This window comes from Balaenoptera musculus, chromosome 20 (assembly GCF_009873245.2).
Source record: "Balaenoptera musculus isolate JJ_BM4_2016_0621 chromosome 20, mBalMus1.pri.v3, whole genome shotgun sequence".
In the NCBI taxonomy this organism is placed as follows: Eukaryota; Metazoa; Chordata; class Mammalia; order Artiodactyla; family Balaenopteridae; genus Balaenoptera; species Balaenoptera musculus.
The window spans coordinates 8,057,512-8,071,618 of NC_045804.1; the positions used below are offsets into that span (position 1 = coordinate 8,057,512).

A 14,107-nucleotide genomic window follows, 5' to 3' on the forward strand; every position below is an offset into this window, starting at 1 on the left:
GCCCGGCCCGCACCGGGCTACTTGCCATTCTATCCTCGAAGGTCTTGACCATGATGCCGTCGGGCAGCGAGGTGGCCAGCAGGGCCATCTCCTTCCGCACCGTGCTGAAGAACTTCTTGGCTTCTGGAGGCTGGAACTCAATTTTCTTAAAAGAGTGATTTGCTAGAGGGGGAAAGAGAGTGGTCAGCTCCTCAGGGCAAGGCCTGTGAACTCCACCTGGAGGCGCGGCGGCCGCCGGGAGCGCTCCCCCGACAGGTGGATGAACCCACATGCTCCCTGCCCTCCTCTCCTGGCATGGGGACTGGTGCCCAGGCCAGGGAAACGGCTCCCCCGCCCTGGGCGGCAGCCGGGGGCCAGCCACCTGGCCTCCAGATCTGGAACACACACGGGGCGAACTCACAGGGCGCGAACTCCAGCACCGAGAAGACCTCGCCCTTGGCGCTGGTGAAGGTGACCCCGGGCTTGCCGCCGCACTGCTGGCAGAGCACCGGGGTCTCGCTGGGCCACTCGGCCTTCACCGGCGACTGCCCCTCGGGCTTGTCCTCCTTGCGCTCCGTGTCTGGCACCGCCTCCATCTTCTCCTCCTCTACGATGGCCACGTTGTCCAGGGTCTTCTTGAGGTTCTCCTGCAGCTTCTTGATGTCGTCCAGAAACTTCTTCTCCCGAGTCGGCTTCTCCGGCTCCGCCGTGGGGGAGGTGGGCGAGCCCGTCAGAAGCTGCTCCACGGTCATGTTCTTGAGGCTCTCCAGGATCTTGATGGCCTCTTTCAACTCCCGGAAGCTCTTCGGGGGCCCATCCTTGCCAGCCTTCTCCATCAGCCCAGCCACAGGGCTGGCCATGGCCACGGCTCCCTGGATGGCGGCCGTGGCGGCCTCCTCGCTGATCAGCACTCCCTTGTCCTCCTCGGGGGCCGCTGGCGGCTCGGCGGCCGGGATGGGGGGCTCCTCTATCTTGGGGTGCTCGTCCTCCACCAGCCCATTGTCCGTCTCCCAGCTGTCACTGTCATCCTCCCACTCATCCGAGGACGCCCCACTGGTGCTGCCTTCTACCGAGTCATAGTCTGACTCCTCGATCTCAGACTCGATGTTGTACAGGTGCTGGTGGGGGGAGACGGGGCGCGGGCCATTCAGGGGCGCCCTGCCAGGACCCCAACCCTCAGAGCTGATGGTGACGGGGCGCCCTGAAGCCTCGGCAGCCACGCCACCCTTCCTCCCTCTCCTGCTCTGGCCTCCGCAGTTGGGCCTCTGTGCTTGGTGGTCCCTAGGCCCCTGAGAGGCACCTCCGCTGCCCCAGCCCCACCCATGGGCCCAAAGCCCAGCCAAGGCCTGTTCCAGCCTCCTCGCCACTGAGTGCACTTGGTCAGCTGGGCCGTGTCACACCCTGTTCCCGTCCCTGGAATGGCCTCCTGGACGAGGGGTGAGCCAGCCCTCCCCCATCCCATGTCGGTGCCAGGGGAGGGGAGCTGGGGTGTGAGCATCAGCTCCAACAAGGGAGCGAAGAAGCAGCGTCCAAAACAGCCCTGCTGCCCAGAACCCACCTGCTTCCTCTCCCTGGTCTGCGAAAGGTTTCCTAGAAGTGTTGGTGCGAAGGCTCTGTTTCTTAAAGGAAGCAACCTGTGTTTTCTTAGCACAGTGAGATGGGGATCCAGGCAGATCTGGGAGGTCTGTGAAAATCTACACACGACTGGCAATCCAGCTGTAGGCTGCCTCTCTGCCTTCCCGACTCTCTCACCCCGGGGCTCTGGGTGTAATACTGCCTTTCCTTTCCCTGAGACCTTACTCCCCAAAAGCAGACCCCCTGGCCAGGAAGATGTGAGCTCCCGGCCCGGCTGCCACGGTCTGGAGCCGCGTGGTGGGCTCTGCAGGGGCTCACCTGGGGCAGGACGATGGTCTTCGAGTTATCAGCCCACACAACCTCCACCTTGCTGCTGACGTCCACGCGGGCCACCTGGCCGACTGATGGCTGCAGGGCAAGTGGGGCAGGCTCAAAGGTGCAGCCCCCCAAGGGTGAGGGGAGGGGCAAGACCATGAGTAGAGAAGGGATGTGGGCACCAGCCACAGACCACCGTGAGTAACTCGAGCACGGGGCCCTTTGGTTGAAACACCCCCAATGCTCGCCGTCCACTGAGCCCCCCACTCACTCCCTTCCTGCTTGCAGCACCCTGGTCTCTCCGGGCTTCCAGACATTCCCAGGATGGGGTTCCAGCCTCGGGACTTTTGTCCCCACTCTTCCTCTGCCTGGAATCTGCCCGGGCCCAGCTCAGACGCCACCTCCCCAGGCCTCTCCTGTGCTCCTATAGCACCTGACACCACGCTCGTGGCGCTGAGGACAGGAATGGGCTTCTCTAATAAGCCCAGGGAGCAGCTGTGTGAACGAGGCCTGAGCCCGGCAGGCAGGTGAGTCCTCGTGCAGGTGCTCGGACTGAGCGGCCCCACTGCCGGCAGCCGCTCTCCTGGGGAAGGCGCTTGGGGTGGACACGCAGCCCAGAGGACTTGCAGGTCTCGGCTCCTGGTGCCACCTGGTGGCACCATCAGGTACTGCAGCTGCCACACAGGCCAGGGCGTACGTACCTCATCCTCCCTGTGAGGCCCTCCATCCTCAGTGTTGCCAATTCGGATAACGATATCGGTCGTGCGGAACCGAAAGTCAGGGTGATCGGCAATGTCGTAGACGCTCACATCTTCCTCCTCTCCGATCAGCTGGGGAGGGATGGGTGGTCGTGAGCCCAGGGGCCCTACATCCAGCCCACCAGAGCCCACCCTGAAGGAGACGCGGGGGCAGCACCCGCTCACCTCCACGTCGTCCCCACTCGGCCGCAGCTTGAACCACTTCACCACGCAGGTGCGGCCCACGTGGTCCCCAGACTGCACCACGCCGTAGACAGCGGGGTCCGGACAGCTCTGGACTGGGGACCCAGCGGGGTGGGGGGGGACATGACTAGCTAAGGCGCCCTGGTGGTGCCACCTGCCACCCACCCACCCACTGCACGTCAACCACAACGGGGCCCAGAACCCACGGCTTCCCTGGCTCGGTCAGTGCAGGCCAGAAAGGCTCCCCGAGTCTTCAGAAGAGTGAGCCACCGTCCAAGGGGAGTGTCCTTGATGCCCAGACCTCTCGCCCCTTCTCCCCTTCTCCCCGCCCGGCACTACCTCGCTTGTCCACCACGAAGTCTCCGGGGCAGAACTCGTTGTTGTCCAGGTGGTGCACAGGGAAGAGGTCGTTGGAGCGGACGTTGCACTCCACGGAGCCGTCCTGCCACATCACGTCTGCTGAGGTCATCGTGGTCACCACCTCCACCGCCACCCTGCAGCGCAGGACCAGTGAGGAAAGCGCAGCTACGCTCTCTACCCACCGCCCCGCCCCGCGGGCTCGGTAACCTGAAACTCTTAGCATCAGGCAGCAGGGAAGAAACAGTCTCCCCACCAGGCATCTCCTCCTGGAACGGCCCCGTCCCGCCCTCTCCCACTCCCAGATCCCTCCCTCCCACCCGGCCAACCCCAGGCACCCACATCATCTCGGATGGGCACCCCTGAGCCTTCACGGGGCTTGCAGACCATGTGTGCGCCCATGTGCACATGAGCCTGAGTGTGCATGCGTGTGGGAGCGGGGCGGGGGCAGGAGGGGAGGGTCTCAGGCTGGACACCCGGCCGGGAAAGAGAGGGTGCCCCTGAGTTTACCTGTCCCCCGGCTTGAAGTCACGAGTGATCTTATTCTTCTTCCTCTTGTGTTTCCGCTTTAAGTTCTTGATGGACAAGGGGATGCTCTTCTTGCGACCTGTGCCGCTGCCGCTCTGGGAGGAGGTGGTGGAGCTGGCGGAGGAGGTCACTGAGCTGGTGTCGTCCGTGTCGTCGGCGGCCTCGTCATCGGCGTCCTGCTCGGCCGAGTGCAGCCTGTCATCCCCGCCCTCCTTCAGCAGGAAGGGGGGCAGCTGCTCGCCCACCTCGTGGGCCTCCTCGGGGCCCTCGTCCTGCATCTCCACTGGGCTGGCAGACCCATCAGGCGTCTCCTCGGGGCTGGCGGACCCCGCTTCACTCTTGGCTTTGGCCGCCCCCTTCTTGCCTGTGTCCTCCATGGAATGGTCCCTGGAGCACTGGGAGTCCGGGGAGCAGGACATGATCCTCACGACCTGCTTCTTGAGGAGGCGCTTCACCTGCGGGGTCGGAATGGGGAGGGCGGGCACTGTGGAGAGCCGGCTGACGCGGCCGGACCCCAGGCAGCTCGGTCTGAGGGGTGACAGCTGTACACACCTAACTGGCCTGCAAGGGTCATCAGGGCTGCCCCCCAAGGCCTAAAGCACAGACCTTCCTGCTGTGGAAATGGCTCAAGGCCAGTTCCTCAAACGCCCGCCAAGCCCCAACCCCGAGGACATACCTTCTTGGCCATAGAGCCCTCCCCCTGGGCGCAGTGTTTTTCTGGACATTCACAGGCAATCTTGGCCGGCTCTACCTTGGCTGGGAAGACATACAGACAGCGCTCCCCGAGCTGCCGCTGAGCATGGTCAAAGCATCCGAGACGCTTCACCCTGGGAGGGGACAGAGGAGAGGCAGGGGCTGGGCCAGGGGGTTCTCAGCCCCGCGCACCCGTGCCCGCGGCCCAGAGACTTGCTTGGGGACTGCCCCTGGGGGCGCTGGAGCGGGTGGCACACTGGAGCCGCTCACCTGCCTAGGTTTTCCTGGGTGATGACAGAGGGCGGGGGGCTGACGCTGTCCGTGCCCCCTGGACAGAAGCTCTTGGTAATCCACGTGACCTTCAGCTCCACAACCTGCACCTGGGGGTGGCGGGCGGGACAGGGCCACGGTCAGCAGGCTCTAACGCCCTCTCTTTAGGCAGCTGTCCGGAGCCCACCTGCCCCCAGAGCAGGAAGCAGGTCTTCATCACAGTGTAGCACCAAGTCTGGACACCCCCAGAACAGGCCCACCCCAGGGGTCACTCACTGCGGCCTCCTCACCTCCAGTCAGGGCCCAGAGGACCTGCCACTCACCACCCTCCCACCTTGCTCGGCCCGGGTTCCCCTGGTCCTCAGAGCAGCCCCACCTCAGGTGAGGCAGGGTGGGTGGGAGATCCAGGGCCTCACCCCCCTGTCCTGCCCCCACCCCTACCTCTTCGACCAACACGCGGAACTTGCTCTTGGTGCTGAGCACGGGCTTGACCCCTGACAGCCACTGGACACTGGAGAAGATCTTGGCAGGGCCAATGAGCACCTGGCCTGGGTAGAAGCCGTAGGAATCATCAAAGAAGAGACCCTGCAGGATTTGGGGCCAGAGAAAAGTCCCCGTGAGCACTGCCTCCTCAGGGGAGGGTGCTCTCCATGCCCGCACCCCCTGCTCTGTGCCTGGCTCCTGCCGGCCCCGGGCCTCCACGCTCCACACCCCCTAAGGCTCCAGAGCAGCGCCTCCCAGATGTCAGGTGCACACAAATCACCAGGGATCTTGCTGAAATGCACGTCTGACCCATTCTGCTTCCAAGCTCTCAGGCCACAACAATGCCGCTGGTCCAGGGGCGGCACATTAAGTACTAAAGCTCTAGAGGGCAGGGGTCCCCAAACCTGCTTAATCACACACACTCCCTTAGTATTCTTATTTACAAACTGTGTCATGTACTACTGTTCTAAAATGTCAGTTGTAGTAAAATACTGCATACGCTCTAAGAAAACAGGAGATTTAAAAAGGATGAGATACCAAGTTAACAAAATGCAAAGAAAGGTTCTACTGCTTTCTGCCCACACCCAAACTTTTATACCTTTGGATACACACCGCCCCTTTTCTAGGAAAGCAACGGTGTAGAAGCAGTGGTTAGCCTGGGTCAGCTCCAAGCTCTCTGCTGAGAAGTCCCTCCTGCACAGCCCAGGGGCTGGGGAACATGAGATGAGGGGCCCCCCGCCCCCCCAGGCTCCTTGGGTAGAGCCAACGTACAGAGTCGCTGACGTGCGGGCAGACATCGTAGAGCTTGGCACCATCCTCTGTGTTCATGGAGCACCTGCAACAGGGCACAGGGGCTTGGTTGGCACCCGACACAGTGCCTGAGTCTTAGGGGAGGCGAGGCAGCCAGGACCCCTTGTGGTGCTGGTCAGGCTCTAAAGGACTTGCCCAGAGGCGTCAATACGTCCGCCCCCCCAAAATAGGCAACTCATCCTCCGCCCACACCTCAGCCCCTGCACTGGTACAAGGAACTCTCCTACAAAAACAAGACTCTACCCCCCAGATCTGAGCGTTCACCACCATTAAAGTGCCTAAAATAAAGCATCAGCACCTCTCACGTGTCCTAAATGATAATGCAGCTCTCCCGAAGCCAGGGTAGAGCCTAAGACCAGAAACTGAGCCAGAGAATCAGGCCAGGCTGACAAGGAGACCAGCCCAGGGTCAGGTCCTGAGACTCGAGGCCCCAAAAGCCTGCAGCCCCTGGCACGGCCCTCGAGGAACCGAGAAAACACCCCCTGCCCTCCTTCACGGGCTGCCCCTGCCGAACGATGGCTCCTGTGGTGAAATCCGCACCTGGCACCATTGGACAGCTTGAGGATGATCTGGTTCTTCAAGTCGTAGACCTTCCCCAGCCAGCAGTCATAGGCAATGTAGTCCCCATACATGAAGGGCTGCAGATCAGGGGGACAGGGGTGTGAGAGGTCTGGCCGATGACACTGGTGTCCAGGGCACCAATTCCTCTTGGTCCCACAGACAGGGGAGGAAGGCTCTAGATAGGTCCGACCTAATAGCTGCTGCAGCAGGCTTTCCCCCGAGAGTCCAGCTGCACCCCAGCTCCCCTCCCACGCAGAGGCAGAAGCTTGACGGCGTCCCAAGGACACAGGACACATAAGTGGGAGCGGGCTGGGGAGGGTGGTTATACAGACGAATAAGTAAGGTGATTTAAGCAAATAAATAACTAAACTGAGGATATCAAGAGCCAAGTCTCTCACTACTGGGGACGGCACTCACTAATACAGGAACAGGAAGGGGAAGAGAGGAGGAATCTGAGGAGCTAGACTGGAGCTGAAGGATCAAGATGAACTCGTACATCTTACACACACAGAACAGGCACGGACACATTTAGACCTGTGTGTGTGTCTACGTATGCACACATACATGTGTTCCCTAGTGTTGTCCTGAATAGGGCCTAGTAGCAATTAGCACACCCAGCTTGCATCCAGATCTTGGCTTTTGAAATACCATTTTCTGAAAGGAACCAGGGCTCCTTGAAGAAACAGCTGATTCTAGGCTGGATGAGAAAAAATACAAGATGGAAAGAAAGTGTTTAAAAAAAAAATGGCGGGGATACGTCAAAAGGACACGGATGTCAGCTTGAAGGGGATCCTGCCGGCCAAATGTGGGATCATTCAGCGACAGAACAAATAATGACAGTAACAGGTTATAACCAACTGAATAAAACAGGAATCTCTGCATCCATACTGATGTACAAAAATGAATAAATGGGACAGAAAGTACAGCTCTTCCATACAGTATGCCAAACTAATAAAAACAAGACGGCAACGATGGAGTCATAAAATCACCATTTAGCAGCCCCAGAGTGCTGGCTGGTTCAGGTGGGAATTGTTAATGGAAGCTAATGCTGATGGATGGGGGTTTGAGAAGTACCGGGTTATTGACACAATCCCGGAATACCTCCCCACAAAATAAAAATAAATCGCTTGCAAAGGGGTGAATGCTGACTCTACGGTGGGGAGGCATGGCAGAGCCCCAGACGACTGGGGAACAAATGGAATGTCCCCACCCTGCGGCCGCGGGACGTTGCGGGCCAGCTTAGAGCTCAGCGCACTTCCGGGGCAGTTCTGCCGAGAACGCAGGGCCCCAGGCTGGTCACGGGCACCGTCAGATGGCCCCATGCTCAGGGTCACCCGGGATAAGGAAGACAAAGCAAGACTGGGGAACCTCTCCAGACTGGGGGAGATCAAAGAGCTGACAATTCTTGTGTGTGCTCCTGATGGAATCCTGGGTCAGAGGGGAAAAAGGAGATTGTTGGGACAACTGAATGAGGTCTGTGGATTGGACGGTAATGGGTCAAAGTCCTCGTCTGGGGCTTTGAATGGTGGTTAAACAGCAGAGTGTTCCTGTTTTGGGGAAATACACATTGTAGTATTTAGGGGTCATATAGCATCATACCTGTAGTGTGCTTTCAAATGTTTCAGAAAAGGGGAGGGGAGAGACAGAGAGGGAGAGAAGGCGGCGGGGGGAGTGAGAAAGAGAGAGCGACAGAGGAGTAGAGAGAGGTGGGGAAGGAGGGAGGAAAGGCGCTGGAGCTAATGCAGCAAAACGTCACCAGCTGAGGAACCTGGAAGCTGCAGGGGATAAAGGTACCTACAACTTTTCAGTAAGTTTGAAACCATTAAAAAAGTAAACTGAAAAGAAATTTATTCCAAAAAAAGCATTAGAGGAGAAAGGAAACCAGCAGTCTCTGCTGGAGACGTAAAGCTGTGTCCTGACCTCAGGTCTGAATGGCTGACTCACAAGAAGCATGGTCAGGCTGCAGGGAGCGAGCTGACTGCTGGGCTTGGCCGCCCGGCCTGGGAAGGTGCCGCGGAGAGAACCAGAGCCCCGAGAGGGGAGGTCAGCAGGGGTGGCAGGGGTGGCAGGTGGGGCGGGCTCACCCAGATGTGCTGCAGGTCCTTGCTGTTGACGGGGTAGACGATGCAGTTGGTGCCAATGAGCTTCACGGCGCAGTCGATGTTCACGTCGATCACCGTGCCACACTGGCTGTCCTGCGGGGGAGAAGGCATCCAGGTCCCGGCAGGCGCCCCGCGGGGCCACCCGGCAGACCCGGCCAGGACCTGCCCCAGGCCACCCCCCCACCACCCTGCCCCACCGAGTGGGACGCGGGACTCACAGTGGAGCGCATGTGCCGGACCACATCCCGGGGCACCACGGAGCGGTCCTCTAGTTTCAACTGGAACAGAGAGCACAGGTGTCAGAGCACGGCCCCCAAAATCGCTACAGGATACAGTCTTCTCCCTACCTCTTAGTGAAGCGTGGCATACGTATAGCTAAGCGCACAAACCCTAAGCCCAGAGCTTGGCTTTGCCAAATCCCACGCGCCCCTCCAACAGCACCCAGATCAGGAGACAGCACGCCAGGCGCGACCTCCCGCACCAAAGGCAAACACCGTGCTCACCAGCGGTAACTCTGATCACACTGAAGTGTGGCTAAATGACAGATCACGTAAGGCCTCATTTAAATTAAAGATTTAACAGCCCATTCTGCAGAGAGCAAAACACGTTGCTGTGAGCGGAATCCTTTTTCCAGCTTCTGCCTGCCCTGCACCCCTGCTGCCGAGCGCCGAGCAGGGTGGGCTGGAGGAGGAGCGTGACACTGGGCCGAGGGTCACCCTGAGGCCGCTATCGGCCTCACCACCTTCTAACCCGGGCCATCCTGCCCGGCCAGTCACAGCCTGCTCCTTATCTCCTGCCCCGCAGAGGACTGCCAGCTGCTGAGTAACCAACTCTCAGGACGCCGGCTTCTGGAGCCTGGCCAACTGCGCAGCAAGCACTGACCCGCCCCTCCACGACAGACCCCTCCCCCTGCCGGGCACCGGATGCCCCACAACAGCCCAGGCGGGAGACGCTTCTCCACTGGGCCAGTGCATCTTCCTTGCTGGTTCCCCAAACCTGGGGCCGCTCCTCTGTGGCTCCTCACTGAGTCCTGGGAACCGGTGCATCCCTGTGACTGCCCACCTCCCCGGCTCAGGCACCTCCAAGACCCCAAACTAGGGGGATGGAAGAGCTGTTCCCTCAAACACCCAACTGAACACTCAAGATCACTCCACCGCAGAACGTGGGGCCTGGGACGGTGACCTCACGAGAGGAGAACTGAGAAGGGAGACACGTGCTTACGGGCACCGAAATCCTGCCAACGACTAAAGCAAACCCTGCTGTTAGTGGGATGTGACTTCAAAAAAAAGTAAAGGGGAAGCAACGGGCCCGCCATCAACAGGTGACAGAGATGCTCCTACAGGGACACAAGCCCGTGTTCCAGATGAGAGGGAGCCCCGGTGTTAAGCACACCGGACACTCACCTGCGCTGGCGCTGCAGCCTTGCAAAGCAGCCTCGCAAAGCGCTCGTGTAAAAGGTGGGGTGAGTGGCTCAGAGGATTAACGAGGCAGTGAAAGCACAGACGGCCACCAGGCGCCTGGCCCACAGTAAGGGCTCAGCCAACGCTAAGTGCCGTGATCACTCCACCTGCCTCCGCTGCCCCCTAGGCGCAGGCTGAAGACTCTGAGCTCAGGATCCAAGATCCCAGGAGGCTGCAAGGGGCCACGTGGAACTCCGCCAAGGGTGTGCTGGGAAGACAGTGCCGTTTTTCTAATTCAAAGAACCTCCTATCCTGTAACCCTCTGGGCCCAAATCCCTGGGTGGGACATGGTATCTTCAGTGCTGTCCCACCCTATCTCAAACCTCTGCTCCCATTTTAGACTTCAAAAAGCCACAACTGCAGGTCTTTCCAAGTTGCCGTGGAAACCAGAAGTTTCCAGTGAGGGGAAATCCACTGAGAGAGGGACAGTGCTGCATGGGGCGGGAGGTGACGCCGTGCTTGGGGCAGCTGCGGCTGCGGGCACAGGCTGCCTCGCGGGCTCAGGGACCCTGAGGAGAGACCCAAGTTGAGTCTGCACATCGTCCCAACCTCGGCGTCTGTGTCAGTCCCCGAGAGAGCTGCCAGGAAAGGAAGGGAGTGGCCCAAGCGCAGACCCTAAGTCAGCGCAGTCTTTGATGGGACACGGCCCAGCCTCGCTGCCCCCGAGGGGGTACGGGAAACTGAGGCTCCCGCTCTGAGGCCGAAGCAGGAACAACACAGCCCGTGAAAGCTGGCATCACAAGGACAGGGGTGGGTTTTCTCCTTCCTCCCTCTGTAGAACCTCTGCGAGGCTGTGGGGCAGGCAGGTCCCCGAGTTCCCAGGAGGGGGCCTGGTGAGCCAGCGTGTCCCTGGATGTGGCTCTCCTGACCTGCGCTTGGCCTCTTGCCCGAGTCTGACTCCCTTCCACCGTTAAGCTGGGTCTCCAGGCTCTTCTGATCTTGTGCGACAACGACAATGACAGTGTAGAGCAGAGCGGGGTGGCAGGGAGGATAGAGGGGTGCAGGGGCCACTATTCTGGCTACTTTTTTTTTCTTTTAATTAATTAATTAATTATTTTTGGCTGCGTTGGGTCTTCGTTGCTGCGCGTGGGCTTTCTCTAGTCGCGGCAAGTGGGGGCTACTCTTCATTACGGTGCGCGGGCTTCTCATGGCAGTGGCTTCTCTTGTTGCGGAGCACGGGCTCTAGGCGCGCAGGCTTCATTAGTTGTAGCACGTGGGCTCAGTAGTTGTGGCTCGTGGGCTCTAGAGCGCAGGCTCAGTAGTTGTGGCGCACGGGCTTAGCTGCTCCGCGGCATGTGGGATCTTCCCAGACCAGCGCTCGAACCCGTGTCCACTGCACTGGCAGGCAGATTCTTAACCACTGCGCCACCAGGGTAAGTCCCTCTGGCTACATTTCTTTTCCTTGGGAATTCCAGAAAATGAGAACAAGACGCCTGGGAGGGCGAGGATGACTTGCAAGCCTCTCCATGCCCTTTCACAAGTTTCCCTCCCAGGTGCCCACGTCCCACCACACCGGGCACTGCTCTTCCCACGTCCGCCAGCCGCTCCAGCCGGGCATCTCCCATGGAACAGCGCTTACCCACGTCCTCCTCGCCTCTCCCTGTTCCGGGCACGTGCTCCCTGCATCTCGAAGGCTTTCAGAACCCCTGCTCTGGAAGGAACCTCCGCTCTGGAAGCCTCGCCTCACAGCGACAGCACAGCTGGTGTGTATTACACTCCATGCAGTTTTCTAGCACTTCACGTGCTTTAACCTGAGAAATCCTCCACAACTCCACGAAATGAGCATACTGTCATTGTCTTTACAGATAAGTAAACTGAGACAAAGAGAAAATAAGTCACGTGTTCATGGTCACACGGCTCCTAAGTGGTGCCGCCGGGACTTCAACTCAGGCAGTCTGGCTCGAGTCCATTCGCTTAACCACAGAAAAAGCTCCTCCCTCCCCAGAGCAGTAGAGATAGGGACAGAGTAAAACACATTTCTGGCAGGTCCACACCCTCTGAAAGACAGTTAATTCTTCTCCTGGTTATAAAAGCAACAACTGCTCTATTCACTTCTGGGGCACATGGCAGGCGGCTGTGGTGGCCTCTGCCTGCGGACGTCATCAGGGCCCTGAGCACCCGCCGAGGCCGCCAGGTGGGAGACACCACCGGGTCTCAGCAGTTTGCCCATCTCTGCTCCTCCCACCCTTGAGAGATCAAGCACCCAGGCCACAGGCACCAGACACTGGAGGCTAACACCAGAGGGCGCTGTGCCTGCTCTAGGAAAACGCCACACTGTAAAGTGAAACTAAGCCATGAAACAGAGCCACGTTTTTTGTTAGGCACACCCTGGACGCAGTTTTTAAAAAACTGTTACCAGGGTGGGATCTGAGGTGGAAGGTGGATAGGTTTTAACTGTCATTATTGGCTCTAGAATTCTGAACAACCTCTGAGGTGGTGAACTATTGTTTAACATTTCTTGAGGCAGAGCTGTAGCTATCAGAGGTTTCTGAATAACGAAAAAAAGCAAGACAAGAAAGGTAACACACCAAAATGTTAAAGTGTCTGAGTGAAGAGGGGCTACAGGTGGTTTTAAAAATGAACATGCATTACTTTGGAGACTTTTAAAATTTTTAAAAATTGACGTATAGTTGATTTACAATATTGTGTTAGTTTCAAGTGTACAGCACAGCCATTTGTTTTTGTGGGTTCTTTGCAGATTATATTCCATTACAGGTTATTACAAGAGATTGGGTATAACTCCCTGTGCTTGGACACTTTTGTGACATGTCTGCGGGACATGCCTGGTGGAATCCGAGAGCCCACATCCTTTGCTTCCACTGCCTCCTCTGGAAACAGGAGTAGCAAACAACACATCTGCCCCGCATGGCGAGGATTCCTGCACCTGCTCTGGAGGAAGAGAGCCAGGCTTCAGGGAGGACAGGCACTGGTGAGATAAGTCCCGCTCTGACTCAGCCTCCATTCTAGTGCAGCAGAGAAACAGACAGACAGACAGGCACGCGCACACACACACACACACACACACACACACACACACAGAGGTCAGGTGGTGTTATGGGCCACACAGAAAACCAAGGTACTAGGCAGGGTGTTGGGGGGAGAGGCTGGAAACGGGAGGGGAGCAAGAGCAAGCCGTTTATTTTACGAGGGTGATCAGGAAAGGCCACTCCAAGGTGGCACGTGACCAGAGATCTGCGTGTATTAAGGGAGTGAGCTTTCCAAGCAGACAAAAGAGCTGCCCTGAAGACCCCGGTGGAGTGTGCCTGGGTGTTCGACGACCATCGGAGGCCAGCAGGGCTGCAGCAGAGCAGCAAGGAGCTGGAGGCGAGGCCAGGTGCCTCGGGCCTTAGCGAAAGCACCAGGGAAGGACCTGAGAGTCCATCCTGAGAGAGACGGCAGCTCTTGCAGGTCTCTGAGCGGGGCGTCACGTTAAAAGAATCATCTGGCTGTTGGGCAGGGTAGGGTGACCAGGCAGCCCAGTGGTTCTCAACTGGGGGCAACTCTGCCCCCCAGAGGACATCTGTAATGTCTGGAGACACGTTTGGTTGTCACAGCTGGGGGGAGGGGCTCCTGGTGGTTAGAGGCCAGGGATGCTGTTAAATAGCCAACAATGCTCAGGACGGCCCCCCACAGCAGAGACTGACCCGGCCCAAAGCATCAGCAGCGCTGAGGCTGAGGAGCCCTGAGGCTGTTCCCAGGAGAGCCTGGTGGTGCTGAGACCAGAGGTGGGTGAAAGGATCACCCTCCAGATCCTTTCTGAAGTTTGAGCTAATGAGGTGCTCCAAGTCGGAAAGCAATTCAGCGGCAAAGGGAGGAGTGGGGACACCGCCGGGGGAAGGCAACACGGCAGGGGGGCTGAGCACTTCCGTCCCACCCCCATTTGAGCTCCAAGGAGCTCTGCCCTGGCCAGGAGGCCCACTCTCTGCCCCTTGCCCCCCGGGCTGCCCGAGGCGCACACTGCTTCCCTGAGCTGCAGCTCTGATGCCCAGCACTGACGGCACAGCAGGAACGACGACCAGCTGGTCCCGCAGCT

At 58.9% G+C, this 14,107-nt stretch overlaps 1 protein-coding gene across 3 annotated transcripts in view; it reads right to left on the reverse strand.

Annotated features, from left to right (window-relative positions):
• The window catches only part of UBE2O (ubiquitin conjugating enzyme E2 O), a 56,514-nt gene that overhangs the window by 4,441 nt on the left and 37,966 nt on the right, over nt 1-14,107 (reverse strand). For 2 of the 3 annotated variants that reach the window (XM_036837834.1, XM_036837836.1), the window contains exons 2-15: nt 8,833-8,892; nt 8,597-8,707; nt 6,492-6,589; nt 5,913-5,976; nt 5,100-5,243; nt 4,659-4,768; nt 4,372-4,522; nt 3,678-4,150; nt 3,150-3,304; nt 2,793-2,905; nt 2,571-2,699; nt 1,873-1,962; nt 401-1,097; nt 26-162 (exon numbers count right to left, since the gene is read on the reverse strand). In XM_036837834.1, coding sequence (XP_036693729.1) covers nt 26-162; nt 401-1,097; nt 1,873-1,962; nt 2,571-2,699; nt 2,793-2,905; nt 3,150-3,304; nt 3,678-4,150; nt 4,372-4,522; nt 4,659-4,768; nt 5,100-5,243; nt 5,913-5,976; nt 6,492-6,589; nt 8,597-8,707; nt 8,833-8,892 — 2,532 coding nt within the window. The remainder of the gene's footprint in view (nt 1-25; nt 163-400; nt 1,098-1,872; nt 1,963-2,570; nt 2,700-2,792; nt 2,906-3,149; nt 3,305-3,677; nt 4,151-4,371; nt 4,523-4,658; nt 4,769-5,099; nt 5,244-5,912; nt 5,977-6,491; nt 6,590-8,596; nt 8,708-8,832; nt 8,893-14,107) is intronic. The other variant, XM_036837835.1, reaches the window with a different exon arrangement.